General features: G+C 41.7%; 1 protein-coding gene across 4 annotated transcripts in view; it reads left to right on the top strand.

Annotated features, from left to right (window-relative positions):
• adck1 (aarF domain containing kinase 1) overlaps nt 1-14,644 on the top strand; it is a 76,512-nt gene extending 61,868 nt beyond the window's left edge. For all 4 annotated transcript variants that reach the window (XM_075447543.1, XM_075447541.1, XM_075447540.1 and 1 more), the window contains exons 10-11: nt 7,399-7,592; nt 13,298-14,644. In XM_075447543.1, the coding sequence (XP_075303658.1) occupies nt 7,399-7,592; nt 13,298-13,457 (354 nt within the window). In that variant the 3' untranslated portion in view covers nt 13,458-14,644. The remainder of the gene's footprint in view (nt 1-7,398; nt 7,593-13,297) is intronic.
• Nucleotides 14,645-14,957: the final 313 nt, after the last annotated feature.

Consider the following 14,957-nt stretch of genomic DNA (forward strand, 5'->3'; position numbering starts at 1 on the left):
GTTTGCAGAAGCTGTTTGTTGTTGTGACTTTGGTGCTTTCAGGCTGAGTGCCGCTTTGTGCGGCTTTTTGAGGAACTTGAATAGAACTTAGCACTATTTAATGGTGCAGTGCGTTGGATTTAGTGACATCTTGCAGCTTTAATTGCAGATGATTTGCAGCTGATGTGTCCTCCCCCTCCTCACCCGTCCAATCCAAACATTAAGGAGAGGTTGCAGTGGCTGGGAGTAAAGCTGGTGTTTGTCTCTTCTGGGCTTCTGTAGGAACATGGCTGCAGGGTAAACGGCTCAGTTTAGGGGGATAAAAAAACTTATCAATTTGAATTAAACTCGAGACAACAATCCTTCTTGTAATCAGTCTACCGTCTTCTTAGGTGTTTTTAAAATGATCTAGATACTGCAGCAGTATCATTGATGACAGTGGCTGTGTTCCAAACCGCATACTTCTCCTACTACTCATACTAACTTTCTGAGTTAGTATGCGAGTTTGAGTAAGCAGAATTTCCCGGATGCATCCTAGATTCTCTGAAATGTTGGGGCTGCATCATGAGGTTACTACTCATACTCAAACTACCCAAGATGCAACGTAACGTGACGTCGCCGATCGTCATTTCCTGTCAAAACGCCAGTTTCAAGCTAGCTACAACGAGGGTAGGTTCACTTTCTGTTTTCAAAACAAAAGCACCAATTGTATGGTAATGGCTTTTCCTATGATAAAAGGCAACGGGTATTTTATTTTGTGAAAATAACCGGAAGTGCGTTGCTCACTGCGGCTAGCTTTAGTAGCGCCGAATTCGTGGGAACAAAATTGTAAACAGCTGGTATTTTGTCAGGTTTTCAACACGTTGGGGATCTAAACGACTACTTTCTCACCTGAAAATGTTTCAAATGTTGCTAAAGTTTACAGAGTTTAGAGCTTAAGAGAAATCAGCTTCAGGCCGGCTGATTTCGGCTCGGGCAGGAGCGAAATGCATTGTGGGTAAATGCTCTGCATACTGTCTGATCGAATGAGTATGCAGTATGTAGTATGTAGTATGTAGTATGCAGTATGTAGTAGGCGGTTTCGAACACAGCCATAGTCTCCGATGTAAATATCCACCCCCAGCTGTAGGGATGGGAAATCTTAAGAATTTAGCGATTCCGTCTCAATTATCGATATCTCTTATCAATTCTCATCCAGTTATAATCAGTACGAATTTAGTACAAATGGCTTTGGTTGCAGTAACACTTCATTTCAAGCCTCTTTCATTTTACTTTTCCTGCCTCTATGAAAGGGGCAGCTGCAGGTATGCAGGAGCCTCTGAGCCTTTTAGCTACAAAGCTAATAGCTGCTGTTCTATAGTTTTCAGTATCAGGAGGAGGAATGTTTGCAGATAAATATCGTATATAAAGGCAACAGAATCCCTGATGAACGACAAAGGTTACTGCAGAAGCAGTTTGCCGTTTAAAAGTAGGTTTGAGATCGTTGCAATCTCCAACTTGGCCACTAGATGTCAGTAAGTGTTCTATATTGTTGCTTAATGTTAAGCAGACCCAAAGACTGAGTAACGGATCTTATGAAGATGATATATGGAAGTTTTTCTGTGCCATCAGAGTCTGAATACGAATTTCTAATATTGAATTTTTACAGCATCAAAATCGAACTTTGAATTTTAAAAACCAACAGTGTAAAAAAAAAAAATCAACTTTAAAAAATTGTGGAAAAAAAATTAAACTTAAAAAAATTCAGATTTTGAAGTTTAATTTTTTTCCACTGAATTTTTTGTTAGATGTTGATTTTTTTTACATTGATTTTTGTTTTTAGAAATCGTTTTTTTTTTTTTTATACTGTTGGTTTTTCAAAATCAAAGTCCGATTTTGATGCTGTAAAAATTCAATATTAGAATTTCGATATTCAAACTCTGATGGCACAGAAAAACTTCCATAATGACAGAAAGACGCCAAACTCTGAAAACTTACAGAACTCAGAACCAAGCTGAAGCATTTCCATTAAATAAAGCGAGTTTCATGTCAACCTGACTGTGATTTAACATCTATCCGCCCGCCACGACCACCTGCCACACTCTGAAAAGCCACTTCCATGCACTGCATTAAATACACGTTTGTAGATATGAATGATCGGGGGTCCGGCTTTGGATTCCTCCAGCCTGTGCACGTGTGCTGCTGTGCATGTGACGGCGACATATTCAGAGCTGTCAGCTCAGATAAACGGAGATTTGAGCCTCGCAGAAGGAGACAGACAGCCAGTCAACACTCTGACACAGATAAACCGAGTCTCTGATGCCCACAGGAAGTGGTGAGAACACACGTCTGATTCGGCCACATTATCTCAGAGAGATTTATTTATTTATTTACCTACGCTGCGCTTTAATGACCAACAGACAGCGCCGATCCACATCACGGGTCAAAAGAGACGTCTCGCAGAATCACTCGTTACTTTGGGAGTGAAATAAGCCGGTAATATGGAGCTGATAGAAAACAAATGGACTTGTTGACAGGTATGTTGGACAGATTTCACTGGATGGAAAACCTTTCTGCCCGATTCCACCGGAGAAAAGTCGTGCAAATTCCTGAATTTTAAGAATTTTGTGATGCAGGCGACAATAAAGCCGTGAAATGTTAATCCAGTTTGCAGCTTCTACGACATCATAGCATCGTTTACTGGTGCGTAGCAAAGGTGTCATAGGTTGCATACTGCATACTACATACTGCATACTGCATACTACATACTACATACTGCATACTGCATACTACATACTGCATACTACATACTGCATACTACATACTGCATACTACATACTGCATACTGCATACTACATACTACATACTGCATACTGCATACTACATACTGCATACTACATACTGCATACTACATACTGCATACTACATACAACATACTGCATACTACATACTGCATACTGCATACTACATACTGCTTACTACATACTACATACTGCATACTGCATACTACATACTGCATACTGCATACTGCATACTACATACAACATACTGCATACTACATACTGCATACTGCATACTACATACTGCATACTACATACTGCATACTGCATACTACATACTACATACTGCATACTACATACTACATACTGCATACTGCATACTACATACTGCATACTACATACTACATACTGCATACTGCATACTACATACTCTATACTGCATACTACATACTGCATACTACATACTACATACTGCATACTGCATACTACATACTGAATACTGCATACTACATACTACATACTGCATACTGCATACTGCATACTACATACTGCATACTGAATATTACATACTACATACTGCATACTGCATACTACATACTGCATACTACATACTGCATACTGCATACTACATACTACATACTACATACTGCATACTGCATACTACATACTACATACTACATACTGCATACTACATACTGCATACTACATACTGCATACTGCATACTACATACTGCATACTACATACTACATACTGCATACTGAATATTACATACTACATACTGCATACTGCATACTACATACTGCATACTACATACTACATACTGCATACTACATACTACATACTGCATACTACATACTACATACTGCATACTGCATACTACATACTGCATACTACATACTACATACTGCATACTGCATACTACATACTGCATACTGCATACTACATACTGCATACTACATACTACATACTGCATACTGCATACTACATACTGAATACTGCATACTACATACTACATACTGCATACTGCATACTGCATACTACATACTGCTTACTACATACTACATACTGCTTACTACATACTGCATACTGCATACTACATACTTCCATACTACATACTCATCGATCAGACAGTATGCAGAGCGTTTACCCACAATGCATCTCGCTCCTGCCCGAGCCGAAATCAGCCGGCCTGAAGCTGATTTCCCTTAAGCTCTAAACTCTGTAAACTTTAGCAACATTTGAAACATTTTCAGGAGAGAAAGTAGTCGTTTAGATCCCCAACGTGTTGAAAACCTGACAAAATACCGGCTGTTTACCATTTTGTTCCCACGAATTCGGCGCTACTAAAGCTAGCCGCAGTGAGCAACGCACTTCCTGTTATTTTCACAAAATAAAATACCCGTTGCCTTTTATCATAGGGAAAGCCATTACCATACAATTGGTGCTTTTGTTTTGAAAACAGGAAGTGAACCTACCCTCGTTGTAGCTAGCTTGAAACTGCCGTTTTGACAGAAAATGACGATCGGCGACGTCACGTTACGTTGCATCTTGGGTAGTTTTAGTATGAGTAGTAACCTCATGATGCATACCCAACATTTAGGAGAATCTAGTATGCATCCGGGAACTTAAAAAAAGTTAAAGTTAGTATGAGTAGTAGGAGAAGTATGCGGTTTGGAACACAGCCATTGAGAATCGGTGTTCATGTACACATCTTATTGTTAATGATGGATCCAAACCAGCAGCTGGTCTCCTCCGTCTCATAAACAGATCAGCTGCAAACAAAACCTCGCGGTGTGGGAGAGAAACCGTCTGGAAGGTCTTTTTTCAAATGTTTCCATCATTCTTTCATGTCGCTGAGTAATTGCCGAGTTGATTCTCTGAAAGCAGAAGCAGGTGGTTGATAATGTGATTGGTCACATCAGTTCTGATTTGTAAAAGCTGTTTCCATCCCCGCTGATGAGCATCAATCCTTTTAAAAACAGTTTTTTAACGTCAGAATTCCACACATGGATGAAAACGTGCTGTTGGAAAACATAAAAACCCATCAGAACGTCCTCAGCTGTAGAAAGTTTACGCAGTTTTAATGTTTTAAATCCAAACGCGTTGTTTCTTCTTCTGCATTTGTTTGCAGTGGCTTTGTTTCCTGTAAGGTCTGAGCGTACGTTCACGCACAGATTGTTTTGCCCTCCGTCTTAAAGCAGCTGAAGGTCTGAATGGCTGTGAGCTGGCGGTCCACTTTGTTCCATGACTAATAGAGTAATTTGGGCCGGCTGATGTGCAGCAGCGAGAGGCCTTTGAAGTAGAGTGGAGTCAGACTCCGGCGCTCGCATTGCGGCTCGAGCCGCCGTCTTCAACATCAAAGGGAACGAATAGTTGCCATGGAGGTGAACGTCGCTCCCTTTCCTCGAATCATCATTTACAGCCAGTTTTTATTCGTGCGGCGGTCATCTGTGCACATCTTTCCCTCGTCTTGCTCTCAGCTCCTCTGGTCCTTTCTGACTGATCTGTACCTCACGTCCTTCCAGCTTCAGCGTTTTTAAACTATGGCTGGGCAACGATTAAAATGTTTAATCTAATTAATCACATGATTTCCCTGATTAATCACGATTAATCTCATTTGTACACAGAATCCCAAAAATGAATCCAAAAGTAGCGTATAGCATTTAGCTATATTTTAAATGTGCTGCCATATGAATGAAAGTGCCATAACATTTGTTGTGCAAACACACTTTTAACATCAGCATCTTTCTGTAGTTTTTATGTAGAAGCCTCGCTCCACTGTCTGTTTCCTTGAATGACTTGCTGCTATCAGTTGTGTGTTTTGCCTTTAAGTGATATTTTAGACTGGAACTACTACGCTGAGAAGACAATTCAACTTGGCAGAGTTTACAGATGACTTTGGTTCTGTCGACTCCGCCGTCTGGAAGAACTTTAACATGAAAATGGCCGAGTAAGGGGCGGTCGGTGGCGTAGTGGGTTAAGCAGGCGCCCCATGTACAGAGGCTTAGTCCTCAATGCAGCGGGCCCCGGTTCGACTCCCGCACCAAGTGGCCCTTTGCTGCATGTCTTCCCCCTCTCTCTGCCCCCTGCTTCCTGTCTCTCTCACACTGTCCTATAATTAAAGGCATAAAAAGCCCAAAAAAATACTTAAAAAAAAAAAAAGAAAAGAAAATGGCCGAGTAAAAGTTCCGTACCCTTCTCCATGTTTGGTGGATCCGCCGATTACTTTCTTTTCCTGTTCCACAGCAGACAGCAGCAGACTTTTACAAAATAAAAGCCTGTGAGCAGCAGACTTTTACAAAATAAAACAGGGGGGGTCCGTGGCGTAGTGGGCTGAGCAGGCGCCCCATGTGCAGAGGCTATAGTCCTCGCTGCAGCTGGCCCCGGTTCGAGTCCCGCATCGGACGGCTCTGTGCTGCGTGTTGTTCCCCCTCTCTCTGCAACCCGCTTCCTGTCTGTCTGAACTTTCCATTAAAGGCACAAAAGCCCCCCCCAAATTAAAAAAATAAATAAATAACTAAATAATACTTGCGTTAATGCGCGATAAAATATTCATTGCGCATTAAATAATTAACAAGTTAACGCGATAATAACGAGTTAACCCTATTTTAAACCAAACATCTCCAGTTCTGACTTTTTTTCCTGAAGTTTTCCTCTGGTCTCGGGTCCGTTTCCTGGGTTCCTTATTCTCCTCCGACAGCAGGTGTCTCCATGCGTCTGCTGCTTGAACTCATTCACAGACGAAGTCTGAACTTTTCTGCAGCAGAGTTCGGGTCCAACTACTTTTCCTTAAAGCGGCAGTCGGCAGGTTTTCAAAATTGCGAGTCTGAAGTCGGAAAATTCGAACTGACACAACTTTCAGGTCCCTCCCCCTCTGTGGACGAGGTTGTGCACGTGAGTTCACACCAGTGTGAGCGCACACAAGCTGGGGCAGACTCACGCTCAGCAGCGTGTGCACAAGCTGTGATTGACAGGTAGGATTCCTCCAACCTAACTTGATTGGTTAAAAACAGCCGGGAGCGCTCGGTTTTTGTAAGCATGATTACAGGCTTCAGAGGGAGCTACAGATTTCGTTATTTTTCCTAAACAGCCGATTTAATATTCTACTTCCAGAATCCCATGACAGTTCAAGCTAAGATGACTAAAAAAAAGTTGCCGACCGCAGCTTTAACCTCACCGAAGTTCAAAGGCAGATGGTGGGAGGATCTGCTCTCACACTCAGCTCTGATACTTCAGTTTTATACTTATATAAAATATATATCTATAGTTTTATACTTTTATCAGCTTTATTACACTCTGTTAGGAACCCTCCAAAAATGAGCCTCTTTTCCTTTTTCTCAGAAGAAAGCCAGTTTCTTTGCTCTCTGCTGGTTTTATGTCTGTTGGTTTGTCCATAATGTGGATTTCTAAGCTGTTAAATGGCCTTTTTTTCTATATTCTGACTCAACAAGTGTACATAAAAACCTTTGCATGTCATTTTATATCTAATTAAATATGAGAAAACCTACAGATAAGGCATTACAAGCTCCTTTATTATGGAATTGTTATGATTATTAGGAGGTTTCTGCATCGTATTCTCTGTCTGAGGTGTTTTCAGATGATCATGCATAGCATGGGGTAGGATAAGCTCTAAGGTGACAGTTGTGTCTCTGTTGGCAGGACGTGGAGATCCGGACCAACGCAGCTCTGTACCTGCCTCAGATCAGCGACCTGTTGAACAGAGTTCCCCGACAGATGCTGCTGCTGCTGAAGACCAACGACCTGCTGAGGGGCATCGAGACCACTTTACAAACCAGAGCCTCCTCCTCGTCCTTCATCAACATGTCGCGCTGCTGCATACGAGCCATGGCCAGGTCAGACCCCCCGAGCACCCCCCCCCCCCCCGCCGCCGCCGCCGCCTCTTTGGTCTGAGCCGATCTCAGATTTAACTTAACATGTTCTGTCACGTATGACGTTTAGAAAGCTGTTAATGTCTGATAAAAGGTGCATCATCATCATCATCACATAAACCTCTCAGACCGCAGCTATTGGGCTGTGTTCCAAACCGCATACTTCTCCTACTACTCCTACTAACCCGGATGCATACTAGATTCTCTGAAATGTTGGGTATGCATCATGAGGTTACTACTCATACTCAAACTACCCAAGATGCAACGTAACGTGACGTCGCCGATTGTCATTTCCTGTCAAAACGGCAGTTTCAAGTTAGCTACAACGAGGGTAGGTTCACTTCCTGTTTTCAAAACAAAAGCACCAATTGTATGGTAATGGCTTTCCCTATGATAAAAGGCAACGGGTATTTTATTTTGTGAAAATAACAGGAAGTGCGTTAGCTCACTGCGGCTAGCTTTAGTAGCGCCGAATTCGTGGGAACTAAATTGTAAACAGCCGGTATTTTGTCAGGTTTTCAACACGTTGGGGATCTAAACGACTACTTTCTCACCTGAAAATGTTTCAAATGTTGCTAAAGTTTACAGAGTTTAGAGCTTAAGAGAAATCAGCTTCAGGCCGGCTGATTTCGGCTCGGGCAGGAGCGCAATGCATTGTGGGTAAACGCTCTGCATACTGTCTGATCGATGAGTATGTAGTATGGAAGTATGCAGTATGTAGTATGCAGTATGTAGTATGCAGTTTGTAGTATGAAGTATGTAGTATGCAGTATGGAAATATGCAGTATGTAGTATAAGGTATGCAGTATAAGGTATGTAGTATGGAAGTATGTAGTATGCAGTATGCAGTATAAGGTATGTAGTATGGAAGTATGTAGTATGCAGTATGCAGTATAAGGTATGCAGTATAAGGTATGTAGTATGGAAGTATGTAGTATGCAGTATGCAGTATGTAGTATGGAAGTATGTAGTATGCAGTATGTAGTATGCAGTATGGAAGTATGTAGTATGCAGTATGCAGTATAAGGTATGTAGTATGCAGTATGTAGTATGCAGTATGGAAGTATGTAGTATGCAGAATGCAGTATGGAAGTATGCAGTATGTAGTATGGAAGTATGCAGTATGTAGTATGGAAGTATGCAGTATGTAGAATGCAGTATGGAAGTATGGAAGTATGCAGTATGAAAGTATGCAGTATGTAGTATGTAGTTTGCAGTATTGAAGTATGTAGTATGCAGTATGGAAGTATGCAGTATGTAGTATGTAGTATGCAGTATGTAGTATGGAGTATTGAAGTATGTAGTATGGAAGTATGCAGTATGTAGTATGGAAGTATGTAGTATGCAGTATGTAGTATGGAAGTATGCAGTATGTAGTATGGAAGTATGCAGTATGTAGTATGGAAGTATGTAGTATGCAGTATGTAGTATGGAAGTATGCAGTATGTAGTATGTAGTATGGAAGTATGCAGTATGTAGTATGGAAGTATGCAGTATGTAGTATGGAAGTATGTAGTATGCAGAATGCAGTATGGAAGTATGTAGTATGGAAGTATGCAGTATGTAGTATGCAGTATGTAGTATGTAGTATGCAGTATGTAGTATGCATTATGTAGTATTGAAGTATGTAGTATGCAGTATGGAAGTATGCAGTATTGAAGTATGTAGTATGCAGTATGGAAGTATGCAGTATGTAGTATGCAGTATGGAAGTATGCAGTATTGAAGTATGTAGTATGCAGTATGGAAGTATGCAGTATGGAAGTATGCAGTATGTAGTATGCAGTATGTAGTATGCAGTATGTAGTATGTAGTTTGCAGTATTGAAGTATGTAGTATGCAGTATGGAAGTATGCAGTATGTACTATGCAGTATGGAAGTATGCAGTATTGAAGTATGTAGTATGCAGTATGGAAGTATGCAGTATGTAGTATGCAGTATGTAGTATGCAGTATGCAGTATGTAGTATGCAGTATGTAGTATGCAGTATGTAGTATGGAGTATTGAAGTATGTAGTATGGAAGTATGCAGTATGTAGTATGGAAGTATGTAGTATGCAGTATGTAGTATGGAAGTATGCAATATGTAGTATGGAAGTATGCAGTATGTAGTATGGAAGTATGTAGTATGCAGTATGTAGTATGGAAGTATGCAGTATGTAGTATGGAAGTATGCAGTATGTAGTATGGAAGTATGCAGTATGTAGTATGTAGTATGGAAGTATGTAGTATGCAGTATGCAGTATAAGGTATGCAGTATAAGGTATGTAGTATGGAAGTATGCAGTATGTAGTATGGAAGTATGTAGTATGCAGTATGTAGTATGCAGTATGCAGTATAAGGTATGTAGTATGCAGTATGTAGTATGCAGTATGGAAGTATGTAGTATGCAGAATGCAGTATGGAAGTATGCAGTATGTAGTATGGAAGTATGCAGTATGTAGTATGGAAGTATGCAGTATGTAGAATGCAGTATGGAAGTATGGAAGTATGCAGTATGGAAGTATGCAGTATGTAGTGTGTAGTATGCAGTATTGAAGTATGTAGTATGCAGTATGGAAGTATGCAGTATTGAAGTATGTAGTATGCAGTATGGAAGTATGCAGTATGTAGTATGCAGTATGGAAGTATGCAGTATGTAGTATGTAGTATGTAGTATGCAGTATTGAAGTATGTAGTATGCAGTATGGAAGTATGCAGTATTGAAGTATGTAGTATGCAGTATGTAGTATGCAGTATGGAAGTATGCAGTATTGAAGTATGTAGTATGCAGTATGGAAGTATGCAGTATGTAGTATGTAGTATGCAGTATTGAAGTATGTAGTATGCAGTATGAAGTATGCAGTATGTAGTATGCAGTATGGAAGTATGCAGTATGTAGTATGTAGTATGCAGTATTGAAGTATGTAGTATGCAGTATGTAGTATGTAGTATGCAGTATTGAAGTATGTAGTATGTAGTATGTAGTATGGAAGTATGTAGTATGGAAGTATGCAGTATGTAGTATGGAAGTATGTAGTATGGAAGTATGCAGTATGTAGTATGTAGTATGGAAGTATGCAGTATGTAGTATGGAAGTATGCAGTATGTAGTATGGAAGTAAGTAGTATGCAGTATTGAAGTATGTAGTATGGAAGTATGTAGTATGCAGTATGTAGTATGTAGTATGCAGTATGTAGTATGTAGTATGCAGTATGTGGTTTCGAACACAGCCCGGTTATCCAACAGATTTGGGTCCCTCTGATGGATTCAGACTCCACAGTTACTGAGTATAAAAGGCCAATGTGATGATGTTTGAGTCATGAAAAGTGTCATTTCAGCCAGGAAGTAAATGTAAATATATTTTATTTCTACAGTCCTTTACAGACAATCCTTACGGTGTACCAAAGTGCTTTACAGCAGGTAATAAATAAAGAGAAGACGAAGTAAAAACAAGTAAAAACAATACAAGAACAGTGAAAGTAATAAAATGTGTTAGAGTCCAGCTCCCAGCTGATTGGCTGAGGGACGCACAGCTGGAGAAGTGCATCCTGTTAGATATGAAGCAGCTGTTTGGTAACACAGTCACCGTTTTCTGTGCTCCCAGCTGCTCGGTCTCTGACTCAAACTGTTCATGTGTCACAGCAACTTCTGCTTAATAATCTGACTCTGTATCAGCTGTCATCAGTGCGTAGAACTGACATGAAAGTGGTGCAATAAAGAAGGTCTGATGACTAAAGCTGCTCAGAGATGTAGAAACCGAACATCCAGGTGAGAAAGAGAGTCTGCAGGAAGTGTCAGTGCCGGATCCCAAAGCTCCGAACCGCTCGACTTACTGACACCCGCAGAAAGGATTAGTGCTGGTTACACAGAACGTGCAAATCTGCTGCTTCTGCTGTAAGCCCGGCTAATAGTTTGTTCCTCCTGCAAAGCAAAGCCGCAGTGGAGCTTTGGAGTTGTTGCAGTTTGTCTGTTTCACTACAAATTTACACCGAAAACCTGAAATCTGAAAGTCATCAGAGCTGGAGAGCGAGCCGAGGAGGAACCGGTTCCAGCTGGGTTCACCTCCACATTTATTCACAGCAACAGGTGGGCCGTGCAGACTGAACGTTTCAGTCGTTTCTTAATGATTTGAGCTTCTCAAAGAAAGGGAGATTCACACATCAGAGCAACGATATTAATGGAAATACTAAAAAGAGCTGTTCCTGCGAAACAGCTGTGAGAATGCTTATGAGCTGAATGGGGATAGCTGACCTTGCTAAAAAAAAGCTGAAAATAGTTCAATTTTAGCAGAAGTCAAGTGAATAAAACTTAAAATGTCTGCAGCAGTGTAATATAAGAGAGATGGGCTGTGTTCCAAACCGCATACTTCTCCTACTACTCCTACTAACTTTTTGAGTAAGTATGTGAGTTTGAGTAAGCAGAAGTTCCCGGATGCATCCTAGATTCTCCGAAATGTTGGGTATGCATCATGAGGTTACTACTCATACTCAAACTACCCAAGATGCAACGTAACGTGACGTCGCCGATCGTCATTTCCTGTCAAAACGGCAGTTTCAAGCTAGCTACACGAGGGTAGGTTCACTTCCTGTTTTCAAAACAAAAGCACCAATTGTATGGTAATGGCTTTCCCTATGATAAAAGGCAACGGGTATTTTATTTTGTGAAAATAACCGGAAGTGCGTTGCTCACTGCGGCTAGCTTTAGTAGCGCCGAATTCATGGGAACAAAATGGTAAACAGCCGGTATTTTGTCAGGTTTTCAACACGTTGGGGATCTAAACGACTACTTTCTCGGCAGTATGTAGTATGCAGAATGTAGTATGCAGTATGTAGTATGTAAGTATGTAGTATGCAGTATGTAGTATGTAAGTATGTAGTATGTAGTATGCAGTATGTAAGTATGTAGTATGCAGTATGTAGTATGCAGTATGCAGTATGTAAGTATGTAGTATGTAGTATGCAGTATGCAGTATGTAGTATGCAGTATGTAGTATGCAGTATGTAAGTATGTAGTATGTAGTATGCAGTATGCAAGTATGCAGTATGTAGTATGTAGTATGCAGTATGCAAGTATGCAGTATGTCAGTATGTAGTATGCAGTATGCAGTATGCAGTATGTAGTATGCAGTATGCAGTATGTAGTATGTAGTATGCAGTATGCAAGTATGCAGTATGTAGTATGTAGTATGCAGTATGCAGTATGCAGTATGTAAGTATGCAGTATGCAGTATGTAAGTATGCAGTATGTAATAGGCGGTTTCGAACACAGCCCATGTCCTCACAGTGATAGGTAAATAGGTGCGGCTTAACGAGAACACACCCAGCAGAACTGCAGGAGAAGGAGCAGAAAATGGGATACTCTGACCTCCTGTGAGAAAAGTTGAAGAGCCAGGAAAATAATTTGAAGACCGTCAGAAGCAGAAGGCTTAGAGGAACACGGCAATGTAGTTTTTATATCAGTGGAGTGAAAGATTTTTAAACGGCAGCAGGTTGAACACACTTTGTGTTTTGAGTTCTACCAAGCTGTACATTGGAGTTGGTGAGAGGATTTGAGAGATTGTTCTCGCTTCAAGGCTCATAGCTGAAATTCTGTAATTGTGAGATCTTTAGTAGTTACACTGGCTGAAAGACATTACATTTTAAGGTATAATTTGTCTCTTTACGCTCTTCTACTTCTTCTGCTCCAACAGGCACAGGAGGAGCAAGGCTCCGTCCCGGAGGCGGCGTCTGCAGATCACGCTGTCGGAGTCCGTCAGTCTGTGGAAGCTTTCCGTCTACGAACTCTTTCTGTGGCTCAGCGGCTCCCCGGCGGCGCGCTGGCTGACGGCGCTGCTGGCGTTCCTGCACTGAGACACATCTGGAACATCAGGCCGTTCCACATCTGGAACATCAGGCCGTTCCACAGAACACTCACACACTGATGCGGTCTGTAACTCTGCGGGACATAAAGTCTGTTCTTCAGGCTCAGCCAGACCCACAACCCTCCACTCAGCAGAGTTTTCATCGGTTATTTTTCACGACGGTGCCATCAAAGCAGAATTCATGGATCATTACACATTACACATTACACTCTGAGAAGAAGAAGAAGAAGAAGAAGAAGAATAAGAATAATAAGAAGAAGAAGGGAACCCCAGTATGTGTAACGTGTGATGGAGAACCAGCTGCTATTTATTCATAAAGTAAATTATTATTATTTCTGGAGAACGTGAGTGTGATCTGTTGTTGAAGGTTTGGGTGTCTGATCGCGCGCTGCCTTTAAACAGGCTGTGAGACCACGTGCACGCACCAACGTGCACTGAGCTGCAGAAGAAGAATGTTTTCTGTTTCCCACCTGAACCCGAGCGTTCTCCGGCCGCCGGTTTGTTCCTCAACATAATACCTCAGAAAGGATTTCCATCTCAGCAGTTCTCTGCTGATGCGCCTCAGTTCGTTTTGTTCGTTTGTTCGTTTGTTCGTGGTGTTTCGTAGCGATGGATCATGTTTACTGTCAGTCTGAGGTCACACGGCGTCTGTTCCTCGACCTTCAGAGCCTCCTGAGGCCGCTCTCAGGCGCTCGGCGACTGTTACGGCCTTATTTCAGCATCCAGCTTCTCTGGATCGGCCCACCACACGTTACCTCGTGATGTTCGTCTTTTAGGGCAGAATCGTAGCTCTCAGGGTCCCGACGGGGTCCTGTGAGGTGGGGTCCGGCGTCTGATTGGACCCCCGGCTCCTCAGGACTCTGTGGACGAGACGTATTTAAAGCAGCAGCCAGAAGAACAACGAGGCAAAACTAAAATTCTTTACCAGGCGCTCCAGCTCCATTATTTTTTCTGGAGCTTTAGGAAACACCCACAATGCAAAGCTCCAGCTGTGGCTCCAGCTGTGGTGACATCCGGTTAGGCTGTGGCGTATCCTTCAGCAGCCGGCTGTTCACTGATCATCTTTGGTCTCATTTGATGTTTTATTTCTGTAATCTTTGAGCTGGTGTCAGCTGTTTGCCAAACGGAGGGATGATGCATGAACAGAAAGCATGAATTAAAAAGGAAGCATCCATGTTTCAGGTGTTCGGTTTTTATTTCTGCTTCGGTTCTCAATGGTGCACCGGGTCAGAGCCTACAGAACCAGCCTTCATTTAAACTGCAGCACCACTTAAAGCAAAGAGACGTTAAAGGGACAGTTCGCCTCTTCTGACATGAAGCTGTGTAACATCCCATATCAGCAGCATCATTTCTGAACATCTTCTTACCCCCTGCTGCGTCCTGTGAGCAGAGTTCCAGCCTCGTTTTGGTGCTGATGAAGGTAGTCCGGCTAGTTGGCTGGGGTTTAAAAAATAAAGCGTTTCGCTTCTCAGAACAATATGCGTTCAAC

This window comes from Odontesthes bonariensis, chromosome 17 (genome assembly GCF_027942865.1).
Source record: "Odontesthes bonariensis isolate fOdoBon6 chromosome 17, fOdoBon6.hap1, whole genome shotgun sequence".
Classification (NCBI taxonomy): domain Eukaryota; kingdom Metazoa; phylum Chordata; class Actinopteri; order Atheriniformes; family Atherinopsidae; genus Odontesthes; species Odontesthes bonariensis.